The sequence below is a fragment of the Copadichromis virginalis genome, linkage group LG22 (genome assembly GCF_057382275.1).
Source record: "Copadichromis virginalis isolate Kocher_CV1m ecotype Utaka linkage group LG22, C_Virginalis_male_GT1.1, whole genome shotgun sequence".
Taxonomy (NCBI): Eukaryota; Metazoa; Chordata; class Actinopteri; order Cichliformes; family Cichlidae; genus Copadichromis; species Copadichromis virginalis.
Window position 1 is genome coordinate 21,316,185 of NC_140638.1, and position 25,927 is coordinate 21,342,111.

The following is a 25,927-nucleotide window of genomic DNA, read 5'->3' on the forward strand; positions in this document are numbered from 1 at the left end:
CTGTTTGAACAGTTCTCCTTCAGTGTATTTCAGAGGATTGCGTATCTGCAGTGCCTCTTCACGACTTAATTTGTACTCTCAGATCTGATTGGGTGTCAGGCTGTGGCACCTAACCGCTCGGATAATTGCAATAGTGCTCCTGGAAATTACCCCCCCCCCACACACACACACACAACACAACACCACCTCCACTATGTAGTTTGAGATGATGTACTTATATGTGCGGCCACAAGAGAGCGCCATTAGCCATTCAATTTTGAATTCAACTGGACTGTGCGTGCTTAACTCGGTTTAACTCGCTTCCCTGCCCAATTACCCTGTCTCATAGAGCTTCACCAGCTGCTACAGTAACTGGAAGACAAGGTGTGGCACAGCAAGTCCGAACCCGATCTCTTCATGGGTGACAAACAGTTTCTGATGATCAGCTTTGAAAACAAGACCTCCCTTAAAGCCCTCATTAAAGCCCTCTGATTACTTTTTGCAAATAATATACAACACTGTCATCGTGTCACTCGTCAAACAGATACCAGGGGATGCCTTTGTTCAAACAGTGAATCTTTAATAGCACAAATATACAATACAATCAGCAGACCCCCCCTCCTCCACTTTACGATCATGTTGCACAGATGACGACTCAGAATCAAGTATTTACAGTTTTATGGCACAGACTTCAAGCAGTGTTGGGTGTGGCTGATGCGTAAGGAAGAGGGGTTGGATATATACGTTGCGGCTCATGGAGGCGAAAGGAGGGCAGAGGCGTGGTGTTCGTTTGGTGTAGGACGTAAGTGACGGACATGTAGAGGTCAGAATGTCAGCGCTGGCGGGACAGCAGTGAGCGAGACGAGAGGGATGGCAGCATCACCACAGTGATGGGTCATATCTGGAGACACGGAGACAGAGAGGTGTAAAGATCGAGACACAAATACGACGACAGAAAAGTTGCGCCTTTAAACGCATACCTTGACTGTGGAAGCGTGTCTGTGCTTTCCTTCAGCAGCAGCTCTGAGACCAGTGTGTCCAGAATCTCAGGACTGGATCTCTTCCCATACCTGGAGCAGAGCGAGATGGAAAGAAGGAATTAAAAAGGGCGAGCTTAAAATGAATAACAATAAATATAAATTTCTTTGTCCAATTACGAGCGAACAACTCTAAGTCATATCTCGCTGTGTCCTTGAGTCATATGTCCAGTCATGAGCTGAGAGAAATCTGTGCAGAATCAGACCCAGCAGGCTCAGATAGGAGTTCCATCGCAGGTGGTCACATTTGCCTGAAAAGATAAGACGTGACGGCGCATTTGTCCCTCTGGGTGGCTTAACGCCTGCAGAGGTATCCAGCCCACTGACAGCTGAAAGCCAAGAACAGCGGGTGACTTGCCACTGCACGGTGACAGTCTGGACTTTCTTTTCTTTTTCTTTCTTTCTTCCTTCCTTTCTTAAAAAAAAAATCAGTGGTAAATGGGCAGCAGGCGATATCTGCTCTGTCACAAGAGAGAACGAATAATCTACAAGACCTGCAAGGTTCAGATAACTCCAACAAGTAAAATTCCACCGGACTGCCAGCTTATAGCCTCCTGGCTTTGAATGACATGACAAGCACTGTCAGAAAAACTCAGTTTCCTTACTGATCAGTTTGACCAGTTGGAAGATACCAGAGAAATAGAAGAAAAAAAAAAGACGTGTTATTGCCTTTACCCGTGTAACTTATGGCATTTCAGCCCAGGGTATAACAACGTTTTGAGATAAAATGAAATAGTCCCACTAAAATAGATTTATTAAAAATTATTTTATAAAAAATAAAAGAACAGTGGGGGCAGCATTTGAAGAGGAAAGAAATAATGAGTAAACAATAAGTACTCTGTTATGTTCAATTCTATTCTATTGGGAGGTTTAATTAGTCCGCCCACCTCTGTCTTGTAATGAGGTTGATGTAATGTCTCAGGGCTGAGTAGTACTTGGCCAGCTCCTCCGCGGGGGCGTCCTCCCCGGGGTTCTCTGGTTTCACCGGGTATGCCTCCGTCAAGGCGCCCAAGCAGACCAGCGCCCACAGCAGGAACCCCAGAGTCCCCAGCCAGCTTACCAAGTTAGGATGCATCTGGCAGAGTGAAGTACAGAACAGTTAATTAACATCAGTGGACACCTGTTATGCTGTGCTGTAAATTTCTTGGATTTGTCATTTATTCTGGATAAATTTCTTTCTGAAAACAAACAAAGCATTTTTTTTATTTATTTATTTTTACTGCAAACAAGGTTAGTATTCCAGAAACCAGGACTTTCATGGCATACCCAGTAGATACGCATTAGAAGTGCTACGGAGAGACTTTAAAAAGCTGAAATAATATCATGTCAACCTAATATTTACATACTTACTTTCCCCAAGGGTTAGAGCGAGATCTGCGCGCTGTCCTGTGGCGTCTCCTTTTCTCTTCTGAGCGCTTGGTGCGCGCGGCGGTTTATATGTGTGCGCCAGACGCGTTGCAGAAAAGCGCGTCAGAGCAGCGCTATCTTTGCCTTTCTTCGCGTGAACGTCACCGCTGATGCTGTCATTAGCGCGAGTGTTTTTTTATATTGAGTATTTGAAGCTCTTCCCATTAGTTTAATAGATGCAAAATAACAACGGAAAGTAGAAACAGAGTGCGTTAATAACAAGCAGTTTTAGGGATGGTTTTTCCAGACTTTAGCCAACCCTGGTGATACGATGGTATTTTATAATCCAAACCAATTAAGACAAGTCATGTCTATGAAGGAGCATAACATAATTATTGCTACAGGATAATTAAATTCTAAAAGGTCCACAGCAAGTGCATAGTTACGCATCTAATGGACAATTTTCCTATTGGAAATATGCTTGGATTATCTTGACTTGTTATTAATGTAACAATATTTTTATTGCACACACACACACACACACACACACACACACACACACACACACACACACACACACACACACACACACACACAGAGCTGCATTTAAACACACACTGTCACACAGACAGGCTGATACACACGTCAGCTCCTCTGTGGAGGAAGAAGGTAAACAATTTCACAATCAAGTAGTGATTCTTCTACATAATGAGATCAATAATCCCATTTGAAGTCACAAAAGAGTGGCAGTAATGCAACACTGTGGGCGAACTTCAAATGATTCCTCTATAGAAGGCCTCCTCACGAAAGAAACTCCTGTGACGGCGCCCTCGGCTGATCTGGAATAAAAAGACCTCAAACCGACTCACATGTGCATGAGCGCCATTTGACTGAATCAGTCCACTAATTTCATTTTGCCGTTATTCCCTCAGATGAAATGAGACTGTGACTCTCAACGTGAACAAAAGCCCTAAATGTGAATGTCACGACACGTCAGCCAAAGAAGAGCCCAATCTCCAAGGAACCCACTTAATAAGAAAACCCAAATAGCACTTCAAATGAATCTGTATCACCGAGTGCTTCATTTACCTCCCATTCATAATCCTTTTGTATACCAGCCCGCAGCCGTATAATCTGTCAAAATCAGTATTCTTCAGCAGTGCTGCTTTTTTAAGTTGCGCAGAGGATGCGTTAAGAGGTTTTTGTGTAACACAGGATGCTAAGAGGGGAGATGAGGGATGGGGCACAAGTGAGAGAGTGTGGAGCACAGAGTCATGACCAAATCGTCATGATCGCAGGCAGGAATGAGAACTTTCAGTCCTCCTCAGGGCATGCGTGCGCGCAAAGAGAGCACTTCATCAGGTATAACAACGTTTTCAAGGAAACAGCTTGCACGTATACGTAGGTGTCTGACTTGTGTGAGTGGAGCAGATGTCTAAAGCACTCCGACAAAGTTGAGAGGTCAAATAGTGTCTGCTTGATTAAAAAGGCGGGGGGTGGACTTTTAAGTTTTTGACCCGATAATGGCACTAGATAAAACGTTAAAGGAACTAAAACATCTCACCGCTAATGGTGGCACTAAAGGAAAAAGCCAGGGCATCACCTTGATAGAGATTAGTCATCTAGGATCCGTGCATGCCTGTGAAAAAGTTTGCTGATCCATCCAGCAGGTGTTTAGAAAGTGTACAGCTCCGAAGAGAAAACGCAGGCTTCCTGGCGATGCTTACAGATGAAGTCATGGGATCACTCATCCACTGGGAAACATGACTGTGTGATCATGAATTCACTGGATGCAATGTTGTTGAGATCTTTCAGTTTGCACCAAAGTGAATTAGAGCCAATCAGTACATTTCCATACAAAGATGTGGAGCATTCAGCATTTGCTCCTGTACTATATTGTACTTTTAGAGGTCTCTGGGGTCATACCATGTGAGGTACTGCTGTTGTACCCTGGACAGGGTGTAGTTATTTGTATGGTTTAGTTTTTACAGAGAGAAGTCTTGGTCTTCAGGTGACATTTTTCTATTTTATTCTCTTATTTCTTAATGAGGTACATGGGCTTCCATTAGTTTAGCTTTTTGATTAATTCAGAACAGGATTGGCATTTTGTAAAGCATTTCTTAGTCTTGTTTGGCCCTTAGAAAGGTACATGTAGTTACCTTTAGGTCCAATCAGGGGGGAATATTCATGTGGATTGTTCCTCTAGGGACAGAAATTGACTTTTAGTGTGGCTTATATTTTTGAGAGCATTAAACAGCAACTCAAAAATATTCCTATGCAGGCCTAAAATTTGAACCCAAAGAACTTCCTTTGAGGCAGTGGATGAATCCCAAACTAAATATGCCTGTCAGACAGTGGATTAGGAGACACGCGCAGACAAATCGGTGTCTTTAGGGATACCTTTGAGCTTTTGAAACAGCACGCATCCTTGCCAGCAAGAGTCAAAGAGCCTTTAGACATATAGAAAGAGAAGCTCGGTAGATAAACTCAGGGAAAATATAACAAGTGGCGAATAGCACACCACTACATGAAGTCCCCCTCTGCTGCTTGATTGAAAGCTGGATGGAAATGCAATGCAGTTTAAGTGAATCAGAGACATTAATTGTGAGAAAACTCTGCAGTGCAATTCACACTGGACAGGTTTGATGGGTGTAAAAGGGTGCTATTGTAAATCACTGTCAAAAGTATTTATTAATACACAGGTGAAAATAGTCCCCAACAAATGCATTTAGTCCTGCTTGAACTTTTCTTCTAGATATCCATTTAAAAAAACAAAAGGGCTATGTCTTTAATTCATTATTTAAAGACTATTTTTTTTAACAGTAAGAACAATATATAACACCACCAGCCTTATCATTTTACATCTAAGGTGAGACAGGGGATCAAAAATAATTAGCTAACAAGTATGCAATTAGGAGACATTTTGCCAGTGACATCTTTGCTTATTTGCGGCTTCTTTCTTACTGCACATACAGAGGATTAGTCTGTGCTTGGGGTTATAACAGTCTCATCCAGTGTTCTGTTCATTAAATATTTACATCATGATCTATAATTAAAAAAGCTCTGACAACCAGGTCAGATATTGGAGGAAATCTGGTGAATTTCTGTACATCACAAAAGAGGAAAAGGAAGAGGACGAGGGCACCGTTCTTCAAACTCAGGGGGAGAAAAATGGTTAAGTGACAGGGCTAAGAGAGTTCAGGGGAAATGTGATCATTCTTTTATGTTAGCATCAGCACTAATAATATCAGTGCTATTAGAAAGATGGCTACCAATCAGCCTAATACAGTCCCAGTTATGCTGGCTAATTAGACAAATTAAAAAAATACCTGCAATTAAGTTAACAATGATGTATCAATGCAGCACCTTTAAGGTAACCGCTGCAGAAAATAATTTAATGAAGAGCTGGCATTATCAGAAATCGGCTCTGTGGAGACTGACTCCTTCAGAGAGCAAGCTGTTTAAATGCAAATTTGTTTTCTCCTCCTCTCATCAGCCTCCTGGTTTGTACAATAAGTTCTCTCCCGGGATTTGTAGAGATGAAAAGGCTCGCAATTTTCGGCTGCTCTGAATGACACTTTTCAAATTTACAGTGTGTACGAGCGCACGAGCAGCACAAGCAGGCTATGTGCGTCGTCTCTGTCAGGCAGTTGCATGCAAACAGGCCAAATCCCATTGCAGCTTTGTGCTTTCTTTGGCTATAACGGCATTTTTACATACAACTCTGACATCTAAATTGCTGCTTTTGACTACACTATTGTGCAATGGTGACTTGTGGTAAGCAAGCACTACTATTACTTAGATAGGGCACGGCAGCTCCCGGTTTAGCTGCAAACTGAAGGTGATTTGAGCGCCATTGCAGAGGATTGTGGTTTGTCATCGATTAAATAAACCAAGGCACTGGATTAGCGACTTTAACAAAGTCTGATTGTTGCTTATATAGCTCTGCTTCATCATAATAACAATTGACTTACATTAGGTGACATTTAAGTTAACAATAGTTTTACAGAAAGATTTCTGCTGAACAATCTTCATAGAAGCATATCCACAAATGGTTCTTCTTTGTCTTGGCTTTGACATTAACTGACAGTCTTTGTAGGCAATTATGCAACATCTCAAAGAAACCTAAGCTTCTCCTCTACTTTCAGATCACAGAAAATACAATACTGACAACCCTCATAGAGGAAACATTAATTTCTTCTTCTGTTTATTCATTTCTTCTTCTCCTTATTAAACACCCACTGCTTTAAGAGTCAAACTGCTTTCACTCATTTTAATTTACCTGTCTTAACCTTGTCTGTCAGCGCTCCTTGCTGTCTCCTCTGATCTGTGTGAGTATGCGTCTGTATCTGTATGGGTGTTTGCAAGTGTGTCTCATCTGCTTCTGGGGTGAAAGCAGCACCAGTGTCATGTCAAGAGAAGCATCATATAAGGTCTTTTGAGAGACAGATGAACAGAAGGTCACGCTAGCAAGCTGTGACAGGTTGGTTCGGCTCAGGTGTGCAGGTGGGAGTCCTGAGCTTTTATATTAGGAAACCTGATGAAACCTGTAACACGTCAAAGGGCCCTAAACTTTAGTTTAATAAATGTTACAACCTGTGTAAGACCACGGCAGTCTGTGTGCGTCACTGTTATGTCTGCTGTCACATTGAATTGAATTTATCTGAGTCATTTTGGCGAGGTTTTAATATTTTTTTGAGTGGCAGAGTGACAAAAAATAACCTTAAACAACAATTAAAATTGATTCTTTTAATTCTTTTAAAACGTATGTATTTAAACACAAGACACACAATCAAATGAATGACGTCACAATTTCCAAATCATAACTATTTAACATATTAGTATGTCTACTGAATACATTGACAGTACTTATCCATCCATTTATTATACTGTAGCTGTAAATATATGTTAAAATATTTTACCAACTTATTAGATACCATATAGAAGACGCCTGGTAATAGTGTGTAAACAATGCATTAGTAGGCAAAGCATAAAGAGAATGTGCTGCATTCATGACGTTCACATTCACTGTGAATCAGCCACTGACTATGCCCCGATACTTATTTTGTACATTAAAAGCATCTGCAGATTTAATGTTATTATTAGGGTAGCATAATGCATGGTTAGGCTACTGTGAATACAGATGTTCACACTAAAACAGTGGGAATTTCTTTTACAACAAGTGCAATATTATAAGTAAAACTGCTTATAAAGATGTTTGAGTTTAAGTGCTGTTTCTTGCATAATTTATTTACTTAGGATTAATGATACAAAATAGTACTGCACTTTAAGAGGCTTAAAATTGGGCTAAGTCTTAAGACAAGGGAGATATTATTCTCATCTAGGCTAAATGTTTTGACCTCTTATAATGGCAAATGCGTAATGTGCTTTAAAATGAACTGCTGTGGGAAACATGCTTGTTTCCTTTGTTGCTTCTTAAATAGGAAGATCCCACAGCTGTCTATTAAATGTAAATCCATGTAAAGCTAGGCTGGTTAGCTTAGCTTAGTCTCTGTTCAAAGGCAGCAAATCCACTAAAGCTCACTAATTAACCCATTATATCTCATTTATTTAATTAAAGAGTGTTTTACTGTATATGCAGAGTTTGAGCTGAGCACAAACACACAAGCACAGGCCCACAGAGAGGGTCACAGCACTTGTTGTTAGCCAGTGTACAGCTAATGTTTAACATAGTTGTTACATTGGTTGTTTAAGATGATTACAAATGGCCAAAAAGGGTGGATTCACACCAATAACAAGGTCAAGAAACATTTTACAAGAGAAAATACAATCACTAGTAATTCATCAGCGTGTCAGATAGGTGTTTTCCAGTCTTCCTAGTTTTTATGCTAAGCTAATTAGCTGATGCAAGGCAACCCTATACTTAACTGAGAGATCTGAGGATAAATGGGACATTTCCCAAAATTGAAATGTATTCTCTGCGTACTATCTTTAAAATTAAGACTAGATTCAATCATCTGACACAGATTTTAGATTTGTGATCGTTAATTGCATGCTAATATATGCTGTCTTTCATGTTTTTATTTTTTGATATTTTGTTGTTTTGTGTTTTCTTATTGTACTATGAAATTTCATGCTGTAATTTTATGTACTGTTGTAAATATGTATTTGGTTTTTGGACCAAATTGTTGTACATTACCTGATGGTTTATTAAATTTATTATTGTTTTTGTCTGACCTGCCAGGGAGTACAGACAAAAAGTAGGTTTTTGGTTTTCTCGCATATTTACTTTACGCTGTCCCTTTAAAATAAATAAATTCATATATATAGGCATCAGTTAAGTTGTCAAAATCTGCTGCTAGGCTTTTAACATGCAGCAAAAGGAGTAAACTACATTACATCAGTCCATGCAGGCCAGTTAACTGTTAGTTTTAGAATTGATTTCAAGATTTTACTGCTGCTTTTATTAAGTGCTACAGGTTCAGACTCCAGCCTATATCTGTGAGATGCTGACATAAACCTGCACTGGTCCCAACTAAAAGTCTTGGAGCATTTGAAGTTCAGGCCCCACAGATGTGGAATATTCTGGAGGCAGATCTTAGGTGGGCAAACTCTGTAACCTCTTTCAAATCTGAACTTTAAAAATGCATATTTGTTGCTTTTATTATTATTAGGCGCTTTGTAACTTTTATTTACTTTTATTAAGTGTTATATAAACACAAACAGTGTAAAGTCAATGGATTTTCTTTTTGTGCGTGTATAATTTACCTGACTTTAAGAGAAAAAAGAGCTACAGTTTTGTGGAAACTCTCAATCAAGAGAAAGGACAAGAGTGAGTCTACAGCGAACCTTAGGCTCTGTCCTGCCTTGACAGCTATAATTTTAGATATTTTATATTCTGGGCCTCCTGTTACTTTACATTGTTACTGAAAAACAAATTGTGGAAACCCTACTGTCCTTTATCATTGACTTATAGCTTTCATGGTATCCTAGCATTTATAAGTGCCTCATTGCTAGGTTGAATCAATAACAGCAACACTAGTAACACTAATTCGTCTCTATCACTGGCTACTTTGTGTATTTGTTTAAACTCATATGAACTCCATCAGTGTTCATATATTTATGAATGAGTGTGTGGGTGTGTGTAGCTGCTTGTGTGTAAACACGTGCTAGCCAAACAATCATTAGTTATACAATACCTTTGACTCTGTTATCACAGTGTCTTACGAAAAAGCAAAATCCATTTCTCTCACCTCACTCGCCACCCCCCTCCCGAGTCTGTCGACACAGGAGGAGATCGAAGCACAGCATCTATGAAGTCAATTTCCCACTGTTTCTACCACAAAAGAGAGGAAACACACACATCTATGCCTTAGATTCATGAAATTCTGATTTTTTTTTTCATTCCTCTTACACATTACTCTGTTTTCTTCAAGTAAGAACAGAAAAAAGCTCTTCAGATTCTTTTGGTAATCAGGAGAGGATTCATGGAAAAAGACTGGCCTGCCACACTGAAAGTCTTGGGTTGAAGATGTTAGAAAATAATTTAGTAATCAGATTATTAATGAATAACTAAAATGGTAAACTAGGGAACTATAGATCTCACTACATATCCATAAACATAATATCATACTAATAATACTGTATGTTTGTGTAGTAGTAGGTCTACATTAAATTGGACTCTCACATTATGGGACATTCCAACCATTAGATTTGGTGAGAGTAAATTGTCACATGCTAGATAAGGAGGACCATTATGTTAATCATTTACTCATGAATTATGTTCCCCCCTCTGCTAACCCCACAGCTGCATGTGACACTATCCACTCTGCCATAGCTCGGCTACAGACTCAGCACCCGAGTGCCTTTATTGTGATCTCGGGTGACTTCAACCATGTATCACTGGACAATACACTACCAACATTCAAACAATATGTGGACTGTCCCACCAGGGGAGAGAAAACTTTAGACTTACTGTATGCTAACGTCAAGGATGCATACAGCTCCTCCTCCCTCCCCCCACTTGGTAGGTCAGATCATAACCTGATTCACCTCACCCCCCGCTATGTGCCAATTGTGAGGAGGGAACCTGTGACCACCAGGACTGTTAGGAGGTGGTCAGAGGAGGCAATAGCGGAACTACAGGGCTGTTTCGAGGTGACCGACTGGGAAACACTCTGTGAGCCTCACGCCGAGGACATCAATGGGCTTACTGAGTGTATCACAGGCTACATAACTTTCTGCACCGACTCCATTGTTCCAGCTCAGACTGTTCATTGTTACCCAAATAACAAGCCGTGGGTGACTAAGGACATCAAAGCCCTCCTCAACAACAAGAAGAGGGCTTTCAGAGGGGGCAACAAAGAGGAGGTGAGGAAGATCCAGGTGTTACTAAAGGACAAGATCAGAGAGGCTAAGGACAATTACAGGAGGAAGCTGGAGTGGAAACTCCAGCAGAACAGCATGAGAGAGGTGTGGAGGGGCATGAAGACCATCACTGGATTCAGGCCAACCAACAGCAGGGGAGCTGAGGGAGGTGAGAATAGAGCCGACGAGTTGAATCTGTTTTTCAATAGATTCGACACCACAGTGTCTGCTCCCACCCCCACAACCTCACCTGCAGTCAGCCTGGAATCCAGAGCCACATCACTGTGCCAGCCTCTCTCTTCACATGTTGCCTCCTGTGAGATTCCTGACACCCCTCCCCCACCCATCACCTTCACTCAATACCAGGTTGAGATGCAAATGAGGAGACTTCACTCAGGCAAGTCTGCTGGACCAGACGGAGTGAGTCCCCTTGTCCTCAAGACCTGTGCCCCCCAGCTGTGTGGAGTCTTTCATAAACTGTTTATGCTGAGTCTGAGTCTGCAGAGGGTCCCGGTGATGTGGAAGACATCATGCCTCGTCCCTGTACCAAAGACGCCTCGTCCCAGTGGCCCCCAGGATTACAGGCCCGTGGCACTGACCTCCCACATCATGAAGACCCTGGAAAGGCTCATCCTGGACCAGCTGCGACCCATAGTAAGACCACATCTGGATCCCCTTCAGTTCGCTTATCAGCCTCGTCTCGGAACAGAGGACGCCATCATCTACCTGCTCAATCGTGTCTACACCCATCTGGACCAGCCGGCGAGCACTGTGAGGGTCATGTTTTTTGACTTTTCCAGTGCTTTCAACACCATCAGGCCGACCCTCCTGGGTGATAAGTTAGCAGCGATGCAGGTGGATGCTTCTCTGGTGTCCTGGATTGTTGATTACCTGACAGGAAGACCACAATATGTACGTCTCCCACAGTGTGTGTCTGACAAGGTGATTAGCAACACAGGGGCACCACAGGGGACTGTCCTCTCCCCCTTCCTCTTCACCCTCTACACCACAGACTTCAGCCACTGCACAGAGACCTGCCATCTTCAGAAGTTTTCTGATGACTCTGCGGTGGTTGGATGCATCAGCAGGGATGATGAGACAGAGTACCGGGCTGTGGTCGACTCCTTTGTCACGTGGTGTGAGCAGAATCATCTGCAGCTCAACGTGGCAAAGACCAAGGAACTGATCGTGGACGTCAGGAAGACCAGGAAACACTTGACCCCTGTTTCAATCCAGGGGGTCAGTGTTGACATTGTGGAGGACTATAAATACCTTGGAGTACACATTGACAATAAACTGGACTGGGCTAAAAACACCACAGCACTTTACAGGAAGGGCCAGAGTCGTCTCTATTTTTTGAGGCGACTGAGGTCCTTCAACATCTGCCAGAAAATGCTGAGGATTTTCTTTGAGTCTGTTGTGGCCAGTGCGATCCTCTATGCTGTTGCATGCTGGGGGAGCAGGCTGAGGGTCGCAGATGCCAACAGACTTAATAAACTGATCCGTAAGGCCAGCAATGTTGTGGGGATGGAGCTGGACTCCCTCAAGGTGGTGTCGGAGAGGCGGATGCTGTCCAAGATAAAGACAATGTTGGATAACACCTCCCACCCACTCCATGACATGTTGGTCAGTCACAGGAGCTCGTTCAGTGAGAGACTGAGATTACCGAAAAGCACCACTGAACGACACAGGAAATCATTCCTGCCTGTGGCCATCTCCCTGTACAACGCATCCACTTAACACACTGTTTGCTGCTACAGCTACACATGTTTCTTTTCCAAATATTTATTTATAAGTGACTTATGTATGTATGTATGTATGTATATATATGTATATATTGTACTATTCTTAGTTAGCGTATTGTCTGTCTTGTCTTAATGTTGGTTTAAAATGGAGCACTGTAACAAAAAATAATTTCCCCCAGGGATCAATAAAGTATTCTGATTCTGATTCTGAATTATATATTATTTATTATATAAATATATTTAATATGTAATTGAACAATGTAAATCTTGTTTGTGCATTGTGGATGCAAAAGTGGAACAAGTGAAAATCATTTCCATGCTCTGTATTGGAAGTGAATTGCACTGTACCTTTTAAATAAATAAACAAACTGAAATTGAAATACTTGTGTTATGATTTAGCATTTTTCTCTTCAGTTTTGGGCAGCACAATGGTGTGGTGGTTAGCCTCAAAGCCAGAAGGCCAGTATAGTTACAAAACCATAAACTGTGTGTGAAAGGTAGAAGTAGCCCCTGGTCTGTAACATGAAGCCACTTTGAAAAAGCTTTAAACCTGCATTTTTACTAATGGCCAGCAGGGGGCAACTCTTCTGTTACAAAAATCCTGGTTATGTGGAAGTCTATGAGAAAATCACCTTACTGCTCATTTGATTTGTGTTCAGTAAGTATCTCATAATGAGTTTATAGTTCCAATCACTAGTTTAAAATCTTCCACAACATGATGTGATATTCATTGAGTAAATGTAAAGTAAAACAGGTAATAAAGCAGGTCATTCGTGCCAGCATGCTAATTACTAGTATGATTGCTAAGATGCTAATGTATAGGTGTGCCCTTACATCCTGCAGTTTCTCAGCCAGATCTTGACAGTATTTGTTTCTTTTATTACCTCTGGTCACCTCTGGTTTTTCTGAAAGTCAACACAGGAAGAGCCAAGACGCAACCTTGGATATACACATGCATTCATTCAATTTATTGTTTATGTCAAAAAGCCATGATTTTAGCTAATAAATAGCAGTACACATAGGCTGTCTTCCTCCTTTCATCCTCAACTGATTGTGGCAGATGGCTGGCCTTCCTAAGCCTGGTTCTGCCAGAGATTTCTTTCCTGCTAAAAGTGCAGGTCATGCACTTTCTATGCAGCAAGTTAAATAAGAAATATCCATTGCAATAATTTGAAAACATGCCACATTAATTAATTTTCCCAAATATTTTGCACGGTACTGTTTTACACCCTTTGTAAAGTGGTTATAATAGACTCTCTCTGAGTTCTTAGCATCATTTTGGGAATTCTCTTCAAAATTGTATCCCTAGATTCTAACTTAGCATGTAAGTGTTTTTTTTTAATGATGTGTCAGAACCTATCTGTTGTGTTTCTCTGTGCCTCTGCATGAATATTTTTTACCCCTCTGTCTGTGGGGAAATTGCAGGAAGAGTTCTTTACCTCCAGTTAATTCAGTCTTTGTTTACGATAACTGTCACACGGGTAATTAAGTGTCTTCTTGCGCAGTAATTGCCAATTTAATCTTCCGTTCTTGTCTCTTGATTTGTTGCGTCGAATCTGTCAGTCAAGCAGGGCGTGGTTTCCATGGGGATGAGTCAAGTGTAGTAGTCATTCCCCTCAACAGGTTTCTGAACTAAATTACCTGTGGCCTCCTTAACGAGGTTGCTATGGAAAGGCAATTACACTAAATAGTAATCGTGCCAGACTAATTCGTCAGGCCTTTACCTCTTAAATTAATAGGTTTTTCACCTCTTGCTCTGCCTCACCCCATCCCACTCTGCGATAAGCAAACACTGTAAATAGGTAAAGTTTTTCTAAGAATGCTTGATTCTCTTCTAAGTAGCAAAGGAGAAACACGATTAATATTTTGAAGTGTGTAAACAGCTGTGCATGCTTTATTTAGCCTGATACCATGGGCATTGTTTACTCTGAATCTGAAGTTTCAGCTTTGAGATTTCAGATTCCTCTTGGTTCCTTTTTAAACACTCGCCCGCTGAGACCCAGGTGCATCCATGTCGTCCTTCGAGCACAGACCAACATTCTTTCCCCCACGACCACCTGCTCAGCTCACTAACTCGCACAAACACATGCCAAGTTCCCTCAGGTAATGCCAACATTACAACACAGGTGACTTGAAATTCACTGGGCACCGCCAATGTGGATGCTGATCCAGTTTGACTTGCGATCATCAGAGTAGGAACATCTGTGTGGGAGTAAATCCTCATTTGGAGCCTCATTAATTGTGTTTCTAGGTTGAAGACGTTTGAAAGTGGGCTGTCAGTGAAGAATACATGACCCGCTTCTATCGTCATTCACTGGATGGATTAAATCAACTCTCATCATTCCTGATCTACCGTGAGGAATGGGATTAATCAATCGGAGACAGTACATCTATCTGCAAATTAAAAACTGCGCTCATCAGTGAGCACGTAGCGCCGTGATTCTGCTGTTATTTTAGTGATGTGTTGAGTGGGTGGCTTCTTCGCAACAAGAAAACGTCAGTCATAAATGGCTCACATGCGTAAACTGACCAGTTTTATAACTAAATGTTAGAGTGACTATTCATTGCCATAAGATTTTTAGGAATTAAACTTTAAGGACCACTAGTTCATAGAAAATATATTTCTGGAAGTGGAAAACATTCAATATGACTTCCAATCTTCCCAGAACTGAACATCCCAGGAAATTCACCCCAAGGGCCAACCATGCAACGCTCAGAAAAATTGTAAAAGAAAATCCAAGTGCTCGAGCTCAGACTCTACAGCTCTCAATTAGATGCTAACATTTGTGACAATAATCTTTGGCCTTTGTGTCACTTTGGAGAAAACCAAACACACCTACTGTCAGCACGGTGGTGGAGGGAAGATGACTTTGGCTTGTTTTGCAGCCACGGGACCTTGGCAGCTTGTTATCCCTGAGTTGACCATGAACTCCTCTGTATACTAAAAAGGCCATAGCTAAAGAAAATGGACAATGATCCCAAGTACAGCTGCAAATCTACAACAGAATGAATGGGGGGGGAAAAGTCAAGATCCTGCAGTAGTCCAGTAAAAAGTTCAGGTCTGAACCTGAGTGAAATGCATTGGACCTTGAAAGAGCTATGTATATACAAATGTCCATAAACCTCCTTGAGCTGAAGCAACATTGTAAGGCACAATTTAAGAGAGCAATCAAGACACACAGAAAACAATGACCTTAAATTCTTCAAACAAAGAAGAACCACCCATGAGAAAACTTTCTTTTTCACATGACTATAAAATGGCTATAGATGTGAATGTGAGCAAGAATGGTCGTAACCCTCAACTTGTTGGCCCTGTGATAGATCAGCGACCTGTCCAGGGTGCATCCTTCCTTTCCTCTTATGACAGCTGGCATAGGTTTTAGGCCCCCATGACCCTGAATAGGAAAACTGGAAGAAGATAGACGGGTGGAAAAGTTTAGGAAAAAAGATAGCTGGTGAACAGGTTCCAAATCTTAGAAAAATGTTATGATGGTGATTGAGTAAAACTCAAAATGATAGCTGAGCAGGTTTTAATTTAGTCTTGTATTTTTCATCTTTGGTTTGCTGTTACAAATGTCTTCAGTCTCTCACTCGTGTAGATGATGAGTGGCTCTTGAGAAAGCTGCCAGGGCTGCTTGATTATGGAAAAAACAAAACAAAACTTAATAGCACTTATTTTGCCCACTGCTGAGATCACAGTTGTTTAATACAATTACACACAGACTTTAGGAAAATTGTAGTCTTATATACTTTAAAAAGGTTGACCTTTGGATTAATTTGAGTTTAAATAACTTTAATAATAATTCAACTGAAGATGACTAAATAAATAATTTAGTCATTCAGGGCGATCGTGGCTCAAGAGTTCGTCTTGTAATCGGAAGGTTGCCGGTTCGAGCCCCGGCTCGGACCGTCTCGGTCATTGTGTGCAAGGCACTTCACCTACCGTCTACTGGTGATGGCCAGAGGGGCTGATATGGCAGCCTCGCTTCTGTCAGTCTGCCCCAGGGGAGCTGTGGCTACAACTGTAGCTTGCCTCCACCAGTGTGAGAGTGAATGAATAGTGGAATTGTAAAGCGCTTTGAGGGTCTCGAAAAGCGCTATATAAATGCAATCCATTATTATACATCATATCTTAATTTTTACCATCATAGTCACACTTGTGAGTTTCAGCAGAGACGCCAAATAAAGAGGACCGTGGTTTATGCATCATGGCAGCACAAACAGCATTATAAAACAGACAACATCTACTTGATAAAGCATTGTTTCGTCTTCTTAAAAGTTCACAAAAACAGTGTGTCAAAATCTGGATCATCGTAATAATGTTGCCAGTGGTTCCCCCACTCAGCTCTTTGACTGAACCGATATACTGTATTGTCAGTAATTGTTCAGTTGCATGGTGGGATTTAGTCACAGCTTTTGCTGACAGCTGATTATATCACTTTGTCACGACACTGACAAAGACATACTTTTCAGTGAAAGCTGAAATGATTTCACTTTGAACCAAGCTGCTTGTTCTTCAACTCTGAAAAAGGCATACCTTTGCAGTCCAATGACATTTTTTTAACCTTAGTCTTGCTTCTGCACACATGGTAGATTTTAAATCAAACAATCAACATGTGATGTGCAGATTTTCGAAGTTTCAGATTTTTAATTCAGGGGGTTTAACAAAAGTAGTGCATCAACTGATTGTAAATTACAGCCATAGCATATGCAGAGAAATGAGGGTGTGACTGTATGCAGATAGTATGCACAGTGCAGGCTGCAAACATAGCCTGTGGATTCCTTAATCTAAATATAGCAGTAAGCGGTTTACACATTCACCTAATAAGCGGGAAATCTCTGGTTCGATCCCAAGGGGAGACACAAATCCCTTTGGGGTTACATCAGGAAGGCCAACCTACGGTAAAAAATCTGCCGAATCAAACATGCGAGCTACCCCTGTGGCGACCTCTTGTGAATAAGACTGCAGCTTAAAGTAGCTTTCTACAGGACTATACTGTGTGCACAGATGCAGCCAAATACTGCAAAACTGGAACACCATGTCAAAGTGCAAATGGATAATGACCCAAAGAATACTGCAAGAGCAACCGAAGAGTTTCACAATGCACAGAAATGGGATATTCTTCAATGACTAAGCCAGTCATCCAATCTGAGCCCAACAGAGTGTGTTTTATAGTTTCTGAAGACCAAACTCAAAGCACATACACCCAAAAGCAGCAACAGAAGGTCACTGAGCATCTCATGCAGGAAAAAGAGCATTTGATGATCTCCATGGGTTCTAGACTTCAGGCAGTCACTGACTGCGCAGGATTTTCACAGAAGTATTAAAAATAACCTATTTCAAATTATGCTGGTTTTGTTAGGGTCCCTGGGTCGTCGACCCAGTGTTTTGTGTTCTTGGTTCTTTGATTTTGTTATTTCATTATATTCTAGCTTTGCTTTATGGGTTTTAGGATTATTCTTAGTTTAGGTTCTCTGGGTGGGGTTTGGTTAGAGTTTTAGTGTTCTGGTTTTCTGTCTGTGTTCCATAGTTGCTGTCTCCCCTGTCTGCAGTATCCCCACGTCCAGTCAGTGTCTGTGTCTGCCCTGGTCCCACGTCTCTGTTCCCTTTGTTATAGTGCTTGCCTGTGAGTCTGTGTTATGTTTCCTGTTTTACTTTGAAAGTCCATGTCTCATGTTAATGTGTCTGGTTTTGCTTCCCCTTGTCTTGTTAGGCCTGATTTGCCCCAGCTGTGTTTCCCTCCTGTTGCCCATTCCCTGATTGCTCCCTCTATGTATTTAAGCCCTGTGTTTCAGTTTGTCAGTGTCATGATCTACTCGTATCTTGCTGTGTGTGCTGTCTGCGTAGGTGTATTTTGTAGTCTCAGTTTTGTTACACTTTTGAGTTCAGCATTAAAGCTGTGCTGAACGTTTGTCTCCGGAGTCTGCACTTTGGGTCCTTTTCCTGCCTGCATACAGTCGTTTCATAACAGGTTTATCTAATTACGCCTCTGTAAATGGGGGATAGTGTATAAAAATGGCTGTAATTCTTACAATGCTTACTCACTGCCTGCAATCCACATACAATCCGCATTTCGCCACACCCCCATTTAGTTATACAGCTGTAATTCTTAATCAGTCAATGCAGGACTTTTGTTAAACCCTTGAATTAAAGCTTTTTTCTTTTATCTAAAATCTCCCAAAAATGACAACAATTTCAGCATTGTCCAAATATGTATGTATTGAGTATTTCATATTCATTATCCTATGGATACACACAAACCGATGTTGTATTTTATTGTTTGTTGGTCCCTCTCTTACAGAGAGCAAACCTTGATGCTTTAGCTGATGTTTGGTTGGTCTTTAATGCCGAGCAGCTCTGCTGAGGGCTTTCTTGATCTAAAAAAAAATACAGCAGAGAGTATGGAAATCATGTATGGAAGGAGGTGTCATTGCAAAATATATGCAAAATTATGGAGTAATCAGTCCACTGCATAAAGTTTGAATCTTTTTTACACACTGTACTATAATCAAAAGAAAGACATATATTTTTGTGTCCACACAGCTGTACTCCAAATCGAGATAACCACACACAGTCTTTACTCTACACTTTTCACTTTTCATGAACAAATCGCAGCACTGCAGGTTTCTTCGTTTCAACACTGACACTCCACTGCACTTTGCTGCCCTCCTATGTGCTTTAATGGAACTAACAGTACATACAGTTGAATGCATCCAAAAACACCCTAGCAAAGGCTGGATCACCAAATCCCTCACTCTATAATTCAAAGAGCCTGAGATTTAAAAAAAAAGGGCTTTAATGGTCTTAGTGCTTATAGGGTGTTGGTGTTAAACCATACATGTGTAAAAACGGATCTCTACTTTTGCTTCCCTTGGAAGAAAGACAAAAAGGTTATATGCAGTTATAGTCTTACCTGAGCCACTGATTTCCAAAGCTAGGTAACCATCAATCAAGGAGCTGAACCCTGTCAGCCCACCCATGGCAGCATAAGGGACATCCCTGCCCACAGGCTGACCGCGTGCCTGCCTCTCCAGTTTTGTCTCAACCTGCCAAGAAGATAGAGCAAACACAATAAAGTTTTATTTGAAATTATGCAGAGTAATAGAAATCTAGATCTAGCATCTGCTTCTTTAACAAGAAGAAAACATGTTTGATGTTTGAGTTGTCTTACCAGAGTCTGGTGTTCAGAGCTGGGCTGGCCACACCCACAGGTGTAGGGACTCTGGAATCCAGAACAAGAACTGCCTGATAAAAAAGTCAGCAGAACAAGAGTCCACATAGGTGCTGGAGTTCACACTGAGTGGAGTAAACCTGTAATACAGTTTTAAAATGTAGTGATTTCAGACTCACAAGACTTGCACAAGTGGCCTGCTGCTTCACTGTGATGTTGAGGTAAGTGTTTACACCTGCAGCGCACAGGGTTTGGTCCAAGCCGAGGGACGTACTCGTAGGCAGGGCAGCCGCATCCCTTGACTCTGCATGGTAAGGCCAGGGGTCGCTCAGAGGGAACCACTTCCCAGTCTGTTTTATGTTGCTTGTACCTGGATTACATTTCATTACTGAGCATGTGCAAGAGAGAAGGATGTCTGAGTGTGTGAGTTATAAAGGAATGTGTTACCTATGTGCACAGAAGCACTGTGTTTCTGGGCCAATCAGCTTACAGTCAATACCCCCAGGCACTCCATAGCTCACATATAACCGGTTTTTAAGTCGCTGAGAAAACATCTTCTTCCTGTATTCCTCATATTGCTCTGGAGTGAAGAGCTTTTCTCCATCATCATCACCCACAATCCTTCAGAAGACGAACCACCAATAGGAATAATATTACATACAGTTAAATCTATTTATATTCCTTGTTTTCCTATAATACGAGCTTATCTAAGTGTAATAGCATAGTCGCTATGTTAACTTTGGCAAAAGCTGTCACGTGACGGTGACTGAAAACCCAAAACCATCAGTCAAAAGACACTCGCCAAACAAACCTTCTGTATTCCCAGTAGTCATCAACTGCTTTTAAAGCGGATTGATCGAGATCTATTTTCTCCATGTTGTTAGAGGGTTTAACTTGTAGCTGTAGCTCGCTCCTTGCACAGTAGCTACTCTTTGTGTTTACAACCAGTTTTAAAATTGCCATGGAGATGGTTTTAGACTTCCCTCTAATGGGCGCAGGGTGAACTACACACACGCGCACACAAAGCAATGACGGATTTGTGGCTTGCTATCGTCGTGAACGTTACAATATGCCGTATGATTTCTTTTTTACGGAATAAACTCATTGTTACTTAAAGGTTTCCCCTTAAATAATACTCGTAGATAAACGAAAGTAATTCAATAAAATATTTGGTTAGAGGCGATACACCACGATAAGTAGGGTATGAATACATTTCCCATAATTCAATAGCACTGACGCATGCACGAGACGTCCAGTGGAACCATGACATTCAGCGCAGTTGCATGCTTGGAATTTAGCTGCCGACTTTTGCATACAGAGACCCCGTCGGTTTTTCGAGGCTGTGTCGGAAGGCGGCGGAATGACTTTGAGCCGGAAAAGACACCTTCACTCGAAGTTCGGTAGCTAACTTTTCGTTAACGGAAACAAAGGGAGGGTGCCGTTCACAACACAGCAACAACAGCCCTGGGTTGCCAAACAACAAGCATCATTCAGTGTCAGCCACCGGTAGCCGCTGGAGCTCACAGTCGCCTCGTCACTGCCTATCTGCAGCCTGCAAATTTCCGCTTCAGTTCAAGTTAGTTTCCCAGATAACACGGTGGGTTGAAATGTGTGTTTTTTGAAAGGTTTTGGGACACGAAAAAGGTTTACCTTCCCTTTTCGCTGTTGACTGTATGGTTTCAGTGCTGGCGAGCAGAAATGTCGAGCTAACGTGAAATATCGACAGAGTTGGAAACCGCTTCAGTGACTGTTAAGTAGTTAAAAACAAATGTCCCGAAATGCCTATCAGAAACGAAGCACACGTGTGGTTTGGATTCGTTTTCAGTGCTGGGTTGGATAATCTACTTTAAACATGTTTATTTTATATTCTGCTAGGTGATAAACAGGTTCAGTAAGTTCTGTATTTTGTTTTTTTGTAAAACCCAAGCACTGTTGACAGTTCGGTATTGCGCACCTGTCGCCCAATTGAACCATTCGCTGACCCTGCCAGTTGTTTGCCTGTGCAGATGACATGCGACAGCTGTTGTGGTCAATATTTAACTTCTGGGATAGATGTGAATGGCTGGTAAGGAGTCCGATAAGCCATGCGCCCGATTAGGCACGCTGTGTTAAACAGTCCTCTAACCAGGTGGAAGATTATTTGTCTGAAACGTTTGTGTTTCCATGAAATTATGGTCCGGTCATGACAAGAGTCTCACTTCCTGACTTACTTATACCGTTACTTTAAGAATTTCTTCCTAGTTGAGTTTGTATTTGCTGATAACTGGTTTTGCCCAGGTCACAGAAAGGACATGTTTGCGTGTATGAGAAGCATCACTTAACAGATTGTGTTACTCATCTTTTCATAATTTATCTGCTCAATCACCATCTCCTCTCCAGCCTCACAAAAAGAAGTGACACTCCCTCACCCAAGAGATTTTTCAGAAAATGAACCTGGTGACAAAGTTGTGAAAGCTGAGAAATTGTCTAATGTGCTTTGACTGTGCACAGTGCGCTTGCAGATTATTTGTCACTATTGTGCCCATTGTGGGATTGGGGTATGAATGCCCTCTGTCTGTTTCTCTCTCCCCTATTTGGAGCTGCAAAGTAGGTACGGTGAAATCTAAACTAGTAATCAGGTTTCTGGGCTAAGAGGGCTGAAAGAGATTTGTAGCTTAGTGTTTGTAACCAAAAGCAGTAAAAGGGGGAAAATGTCACTAGTAACAACAAGGTATTTCAGGAAACCTTGCTATTAATGATAAGATAGATGTGATAATTCACATGAGGTTGTGCTTTCATTAACTCACCCAGAAATACTCATTCTGTGTTTAAAAACATTGTGAGCCCTTACAAATTTAGAGGATGAACAAAAATGAGACTGCAATGGGTTTAAGCTTTTTTTCTTTTAATCATGACATTGCAGCACTGCAAAAAAAAAAAAAAAAATCCATCTCATCCATTTTCTTCTGCTCATCCTTATTAGGGTCGTGGGGGGCTGGAGGCTATTCCAGCTACCATAGGGCATGAGATGGTGTACACCCTGGGGAGGTCGCCAGTCTGAAGCAAGGCTAACACACAGAGAGAGAGAGAATCAGTCACACTCACATTAACACCTGTGTATAATTTAGAATCACAAGTTAACCTTATCTCACTAACTGCATGTCTTTGGATTGTGGGAGGGAGTTTTGCTGCAGTGTTTAAAGTAATTGTTTTGTCAGATTTTTCATTGCATCCCTAATGTAAGCATGTTTTTCCTTCTATATTAATGTTGTTATTTCTGTCTGTTGTCTTCTTTTTCTTGTTCTTGTTTGTTTTTAAAGCATTTTCAGCCATGTCTGCTGATCCCCTGCCTAAAAACCCAGTCTGCATTGGTGATTTGGTCTCACACATCTTGCAACCCAAGCACCTTTCCAAACACCCCTGAGTGCCGATGTCTGTGGCTACACTTCTTGGCTTCTGCTGTTACTCCAGACTTCTTCATATCCCCTCACGATGAGCAGGATGTGCAGCAGACTTTGACAGCTTTGACCTCTGTTTGACTAAGGACAGCAGGATTTGTTTCCTGCAGGAACTGCTACATTGTCAAGCTGATTGTTTAAAAATTCAAAGAACTCAAGACCTTCAGCCTCAGACCGGGCATTCATAGCCACCTTTCCCCTTCACCACAGTACCATGCTGGCTGCACTACTGCGTAGGAACATGTCTCAGAAGCTGAGTATGCTACTCCTGGCATTTGGCCTGGCATGGGGACTTATGCTGCTGAGGTACACTGTGCAGCAGCCTCGCCATCAGAGCAGTGCAGAGTTGCGTGAGAAGATACTGGAGCTAAGCCGGCGATATGTCAAAGTGCTGACAGAAGAGAACCAGAATGCACCAGGTGGGCCACAAGGAACCTCCATGGCAGGATATGGTAAGAATTTAGAAAAATTCAGAAGTGGTGCAATATTACCATACTTTTTAAATGGAAAGTATGATGATATTGCACCATATTTTACTAATACCTACATGACAAGTGTGTCTCATAGTTGCAAGAAAAGCAGCCTCAAGGACTGATTTTTTTTCCCCCTTCTGTCTTTTTCTCTGTACTTTACTCAAATAGCTGACCTGAAGAGGACTATAGCTGTGTTACTGGATGACATTCTGACACGGCTTGTAAAACTGGAGGGGAAAATTGAACTGGTGGTCAATTCCTCCTCTACAAACAGCTCCCACACAGCAGGGGGCCTGCTTGCATCTGCTCCTGTAGCCCTGCAGAAACCTGTGAAGCAGCAGGAGAAACCTGGAAGTCACCCAGGGACATATCGCCTTCATCCACACATACCTAATAGGGCCCGACCACATTAAGAAGGCCAAATATTATATCTTTTTTTTTTTTTTGTTAAATAAGCACACCAAGTTTTACATCTTTCATTGCTAATGAAGCAACATCAGATAAATAAAGAGCTGCAGGGATTCTTATGGATGCCCAGAAGCTTAAGTTATGGAATGTGTCTCAGAAATATTCATCCAACTCAGAAGAAAGAGGACCTCTTTAGTCTCTCAATGCTGATATTTATTTCATTTTTTTGTACCAATACTTCCAGCACATCTTTTTCTTGTTTTGTATTTCCATTGCTGAAACTATTATGCCTATTTTTTCAAATGTAAGGTGACTGTTTAAGTATATGCCAAAAGCAGATGCTTGAAACTGTTCCTGAATTCTAAATGCTTAATCATAAAACCAGCTTAAAATGCTCCCATCGCCAACAAGTTACAGTACTACTTCAACATATCAAAATGCTGTACATGTATGATAGCTTAGAATACAGTTTTAGTTTTTTGCTGCCACGATTGCTAAGAACTAAAGAACTTGAAGATTCTTCCTTTAGCTTACAGCTAATGAGGTTTTAAGGCAAAATTAACTAGGTAGTTTTCATGTAACAAAAAATCCAAAGAATATTATTTGCACTCCATGTGAAGGCAATATAAATGTGTATGTGCTGTTGCTGTGAGACGTATGGAGAATATCATGGGATGATGCCTATTTGCCGCTGTAAATGCGTGCGAGTGTGTGTGCTTGCTCTGTCTCACTTCAAATCCAGTAGCTCAAAGAGACTGAATGTATATGCAGTGAGTTTTTAGCCCACTAATGCTGTTAGGATAAGTGACTCACTGCTTACACATATTCATGGTGCACTGTGATTATAGAAACCTTTTAAAATTAAATCATCTGCATTGGACCTGTGCTCTTAGCATAGTTAACACTGGTTTGTCCACCAAGAAAGAAAAACTTGGTCGTTATATTGGATTTGCAACATTTTTATCAACATTTCTTCCTTTTTTTTGGCAGGAGGGGGATTATACAAAACACAGCATGAGTGGCAGAATAAAAGTGAGGAAAAATAAGGCAGTTAAAGCAGCTTTGTTTCAGCTTAACAGTATGTGGCGATCACAGGACTAAATAATCGAGTAGTGGCGTGGCCTTAATTTGCTACATGATGCAATGAAGTAAAAATGATAAGGTGGTGACCTGATGGGAGATGTCTTTACTCACACAACCCTATTTTCCAAAAAAACAAAAAAAACCCAAACTGTAAAATAACTGATTTAAAAATAAAATTAATTTAAGCAGTAGCAGCATGCTTCCCAGAAAGCCTAGTCCAACACTAAAAGAAAAATGCAGTTTAGTCCAGTACTAGGTATAATGCATGTCTGGGAATCTTTATTTAAATACAACAAAAAGAGCACTACTATTTGTTCATGTTTTTATTGAGAAGTAGAATAAAAACTTCACCATCTTCCAATGTGTATGAAGAAGGAAAGAAGACACAACTCCAGGAGCATAATGTAGAAAACAACTTTGTTGCTAACCCGTGGACTTTATTTTATGACCTCAAGCTAAAGTGTCACACTGCAGGAATAAAGTTGCTTAATATTTAACTGCAGCTGGACGTTTGTCTTTTTTGTAACTTGTATTTGGTGGAGCTTTTTTTTTTTCTTTTTTAGGAAATGGGGTTGTAAAGTGTGATTTAGACTTCTGCGGAAAATCTGGCACAACTGACTTTGCAACCGGGAGCTCCTAATACCTACACCGCAACCTTTGTCGCCATTGAAGTCGTTGACCTGTAGTTACGTTTGTCGTGAGGAGTACGTCAGGTTATACAGAAGGTTCCGGCGTAAGGTTAAAATGGGGTTCCGATTATGGTGTACATCTGACGCGGAAGTGTAATTCACCTGCAAATTAACATCATGATTTAAAAAAAAGATCACCAGTAAGTTTGTGTCCTGTCCTCTGACATAAAGAGAAGCACAGCACTGAAATACAAAGCAGGTCCTTCTTGAACATTTAAATGTTTTTTTT

General features: G+C 41.2%; 3 protein-coding genes across 9 annotated transcripts; 1 reads left to right on the forward strand and 2 right to left on the reverse strand.

Moving 5' to 3' along the window:
• Window positions 1-534: 534 nt before the first annotated feature.
• npy (neuropeptide Y) lies at window positions 535-2,475 on the reverse strand. The gene is made up of 4 exons (XM_085446106.1): window positions 2,367-2,475; window positions 1,904-2,091; window positions 960-1,049; window positions 535-880 (listed from the first exon to the last, which is right to left on the reverse strand). Exons 2-4 carry the CDS (start codon window positions 2,089-2,091, stop codon window positions 859-861), a joined length of 300 nt encoding a protein of 99 aa, XP_085302232.1. The 5' UTR covers window positions 2,367-2,475; the 3' UTR covers window positions 535-858.
• A 16,155-nt stretch (window positions 2,476-18,630) lies between these two features.
• fam221a (family with sequence similarity 221 member A) lies at window positions 18,631-20,922 on the reverse strand. 3 transcript variants are annotated; one of them, XM_085445838.1, is made up of 6 exons: window positions 20,846-20,922; window positions 20,056-20,229; window positions 19,788-19,978; window positions 19,609-19,682; window positions 19,351-19,483; window positions 18,631-18,814 (listed from the first exon to the last, which is right to left on the reverse strand). In XM_085445838.1, the coding sequence occupies exons 1-6, from the start codon at window positions 20,920-20,922 to the stop codon at window positions 18,711-18,713; spliced, it is 753 nt and encodes a 250-aa protein (XP_085301964.1). In that variant the 3' UTR covers window positions 18,631-18,710. The 3 variants fall into 3 exon arrangements, with proteins under 3 accessions (XP_085301964.1, XP_085301963.1, XP_085301965.1); XM_085445837.1 differs by lacking the exon at window positions 20,846-20,922 and adding an exon at window positions 20,420-20,801; XM_085445839.1 differs by lacking the exons at window positions 18,631-18,814; window positions 20,846-20,922 and adding an exon at window positions 20,420-20,803 and having other exon boundaries at window positions 19,354-19,483; window positions 19,609-19,678.
• A 196-nt stretch (window positions 20,923-21,118) lies between these two features.
• On the forward strand, window positions 21,119-25,511 carry ccdc126 (coiled-coil domain containing 126). 5 transcript variants are annotated; one of them, XM_085445843.1, is made up of 4 exons: window positions 21,119-21,184; window positions 22,571-22,649; window positions 22,908-23,497; window positions 23,687-25,511. In XM_085445843.1, exons 3-4 carry the CDS (start codon window positions 23,260-23,262, stop codon window positions 23,929-23,931), a joined length of 483 nt encoding a protein of 160 aa, XP_085301969.1. In that variant the 5' UTR covers window positions 21,119-21,184; window positions 22,571-22,649; window positions 22,908-23,259; the 3' UTR covers window positions 23,932-25,511. The 5 variants fall into 5 exon arrangements, with proteins under 5 accessions (XP_085301969.1, XP_085301968.1, XP_085301967.1 ...); XM_085445841.1 differs by having other exon boundaries at window positions 21,140-21,205; XM_085445842.1 differs by lacking the exon at window positions 22,571-22,649 and having other exon boundaries at window positions 21,120-21,184.
• The last annotated feature ends 416 nt before the right edge of the window (window positions 25,512-25,927 follow it).

Bases quoted from the DNA above. Each gene is read 5' to 3' on its own strand.
- npy (XM_085446106.1), bottom strand. From the start codon at position 2,091: ATGCATCCTAACTTGGTAAGCTGGCTGGGGACTCTGGGGTTCCTGCTG. The intron at 1,050-1,903 runs GTGGGCGGACTA...GCTCTGCTCCAG, and splicing joins AACCTCATTACAAGACAGAG to GTATGGGAAGAGATCCAGTC. The intron at 881-959 runs GTATGCGTTTAA...CCGTGTCTCCAG, and splicing joins GACACGCTTCCACAGTCAAG to ATATGACCCATCACTGTGGT.
- fam221a (XM_085445837.1), bottom strand. From the start codon at position 20,571: ATGGCAATTTTAAAACTGGTTGTAAACACAAAGAGTAGCTACTGTGCA. The intron at 20,230-20,419 runs GTTTGTTTGGCG...CGTCTTCTGAAG, and splicing joins GACTACTGGGAATACAGAAG to GATTGTGGGTGATGATGATG. The intron at 18,815-19,350 runs GTAAGACTATAA...ATTTTTTTTTAG, and splicing joins TTTGGAAATCAGTGGCTCAG to ATCAAGAAAGCCCTCAGCAG.
- ccdc126 (XM_085445843.1), top strand. From the start codon at position 23,260: ATGCTGGCTGCACTACTGCGTAGGAACATGTCTCAGAAGCTGAGTATG. The intron at 23,498-23,686 runs GTAAGAATTTAG...TTACTCAAATAG, and splicing joins AACCTCCATGGCAGGATATG to CTGACCTGAAGAGGACTATA.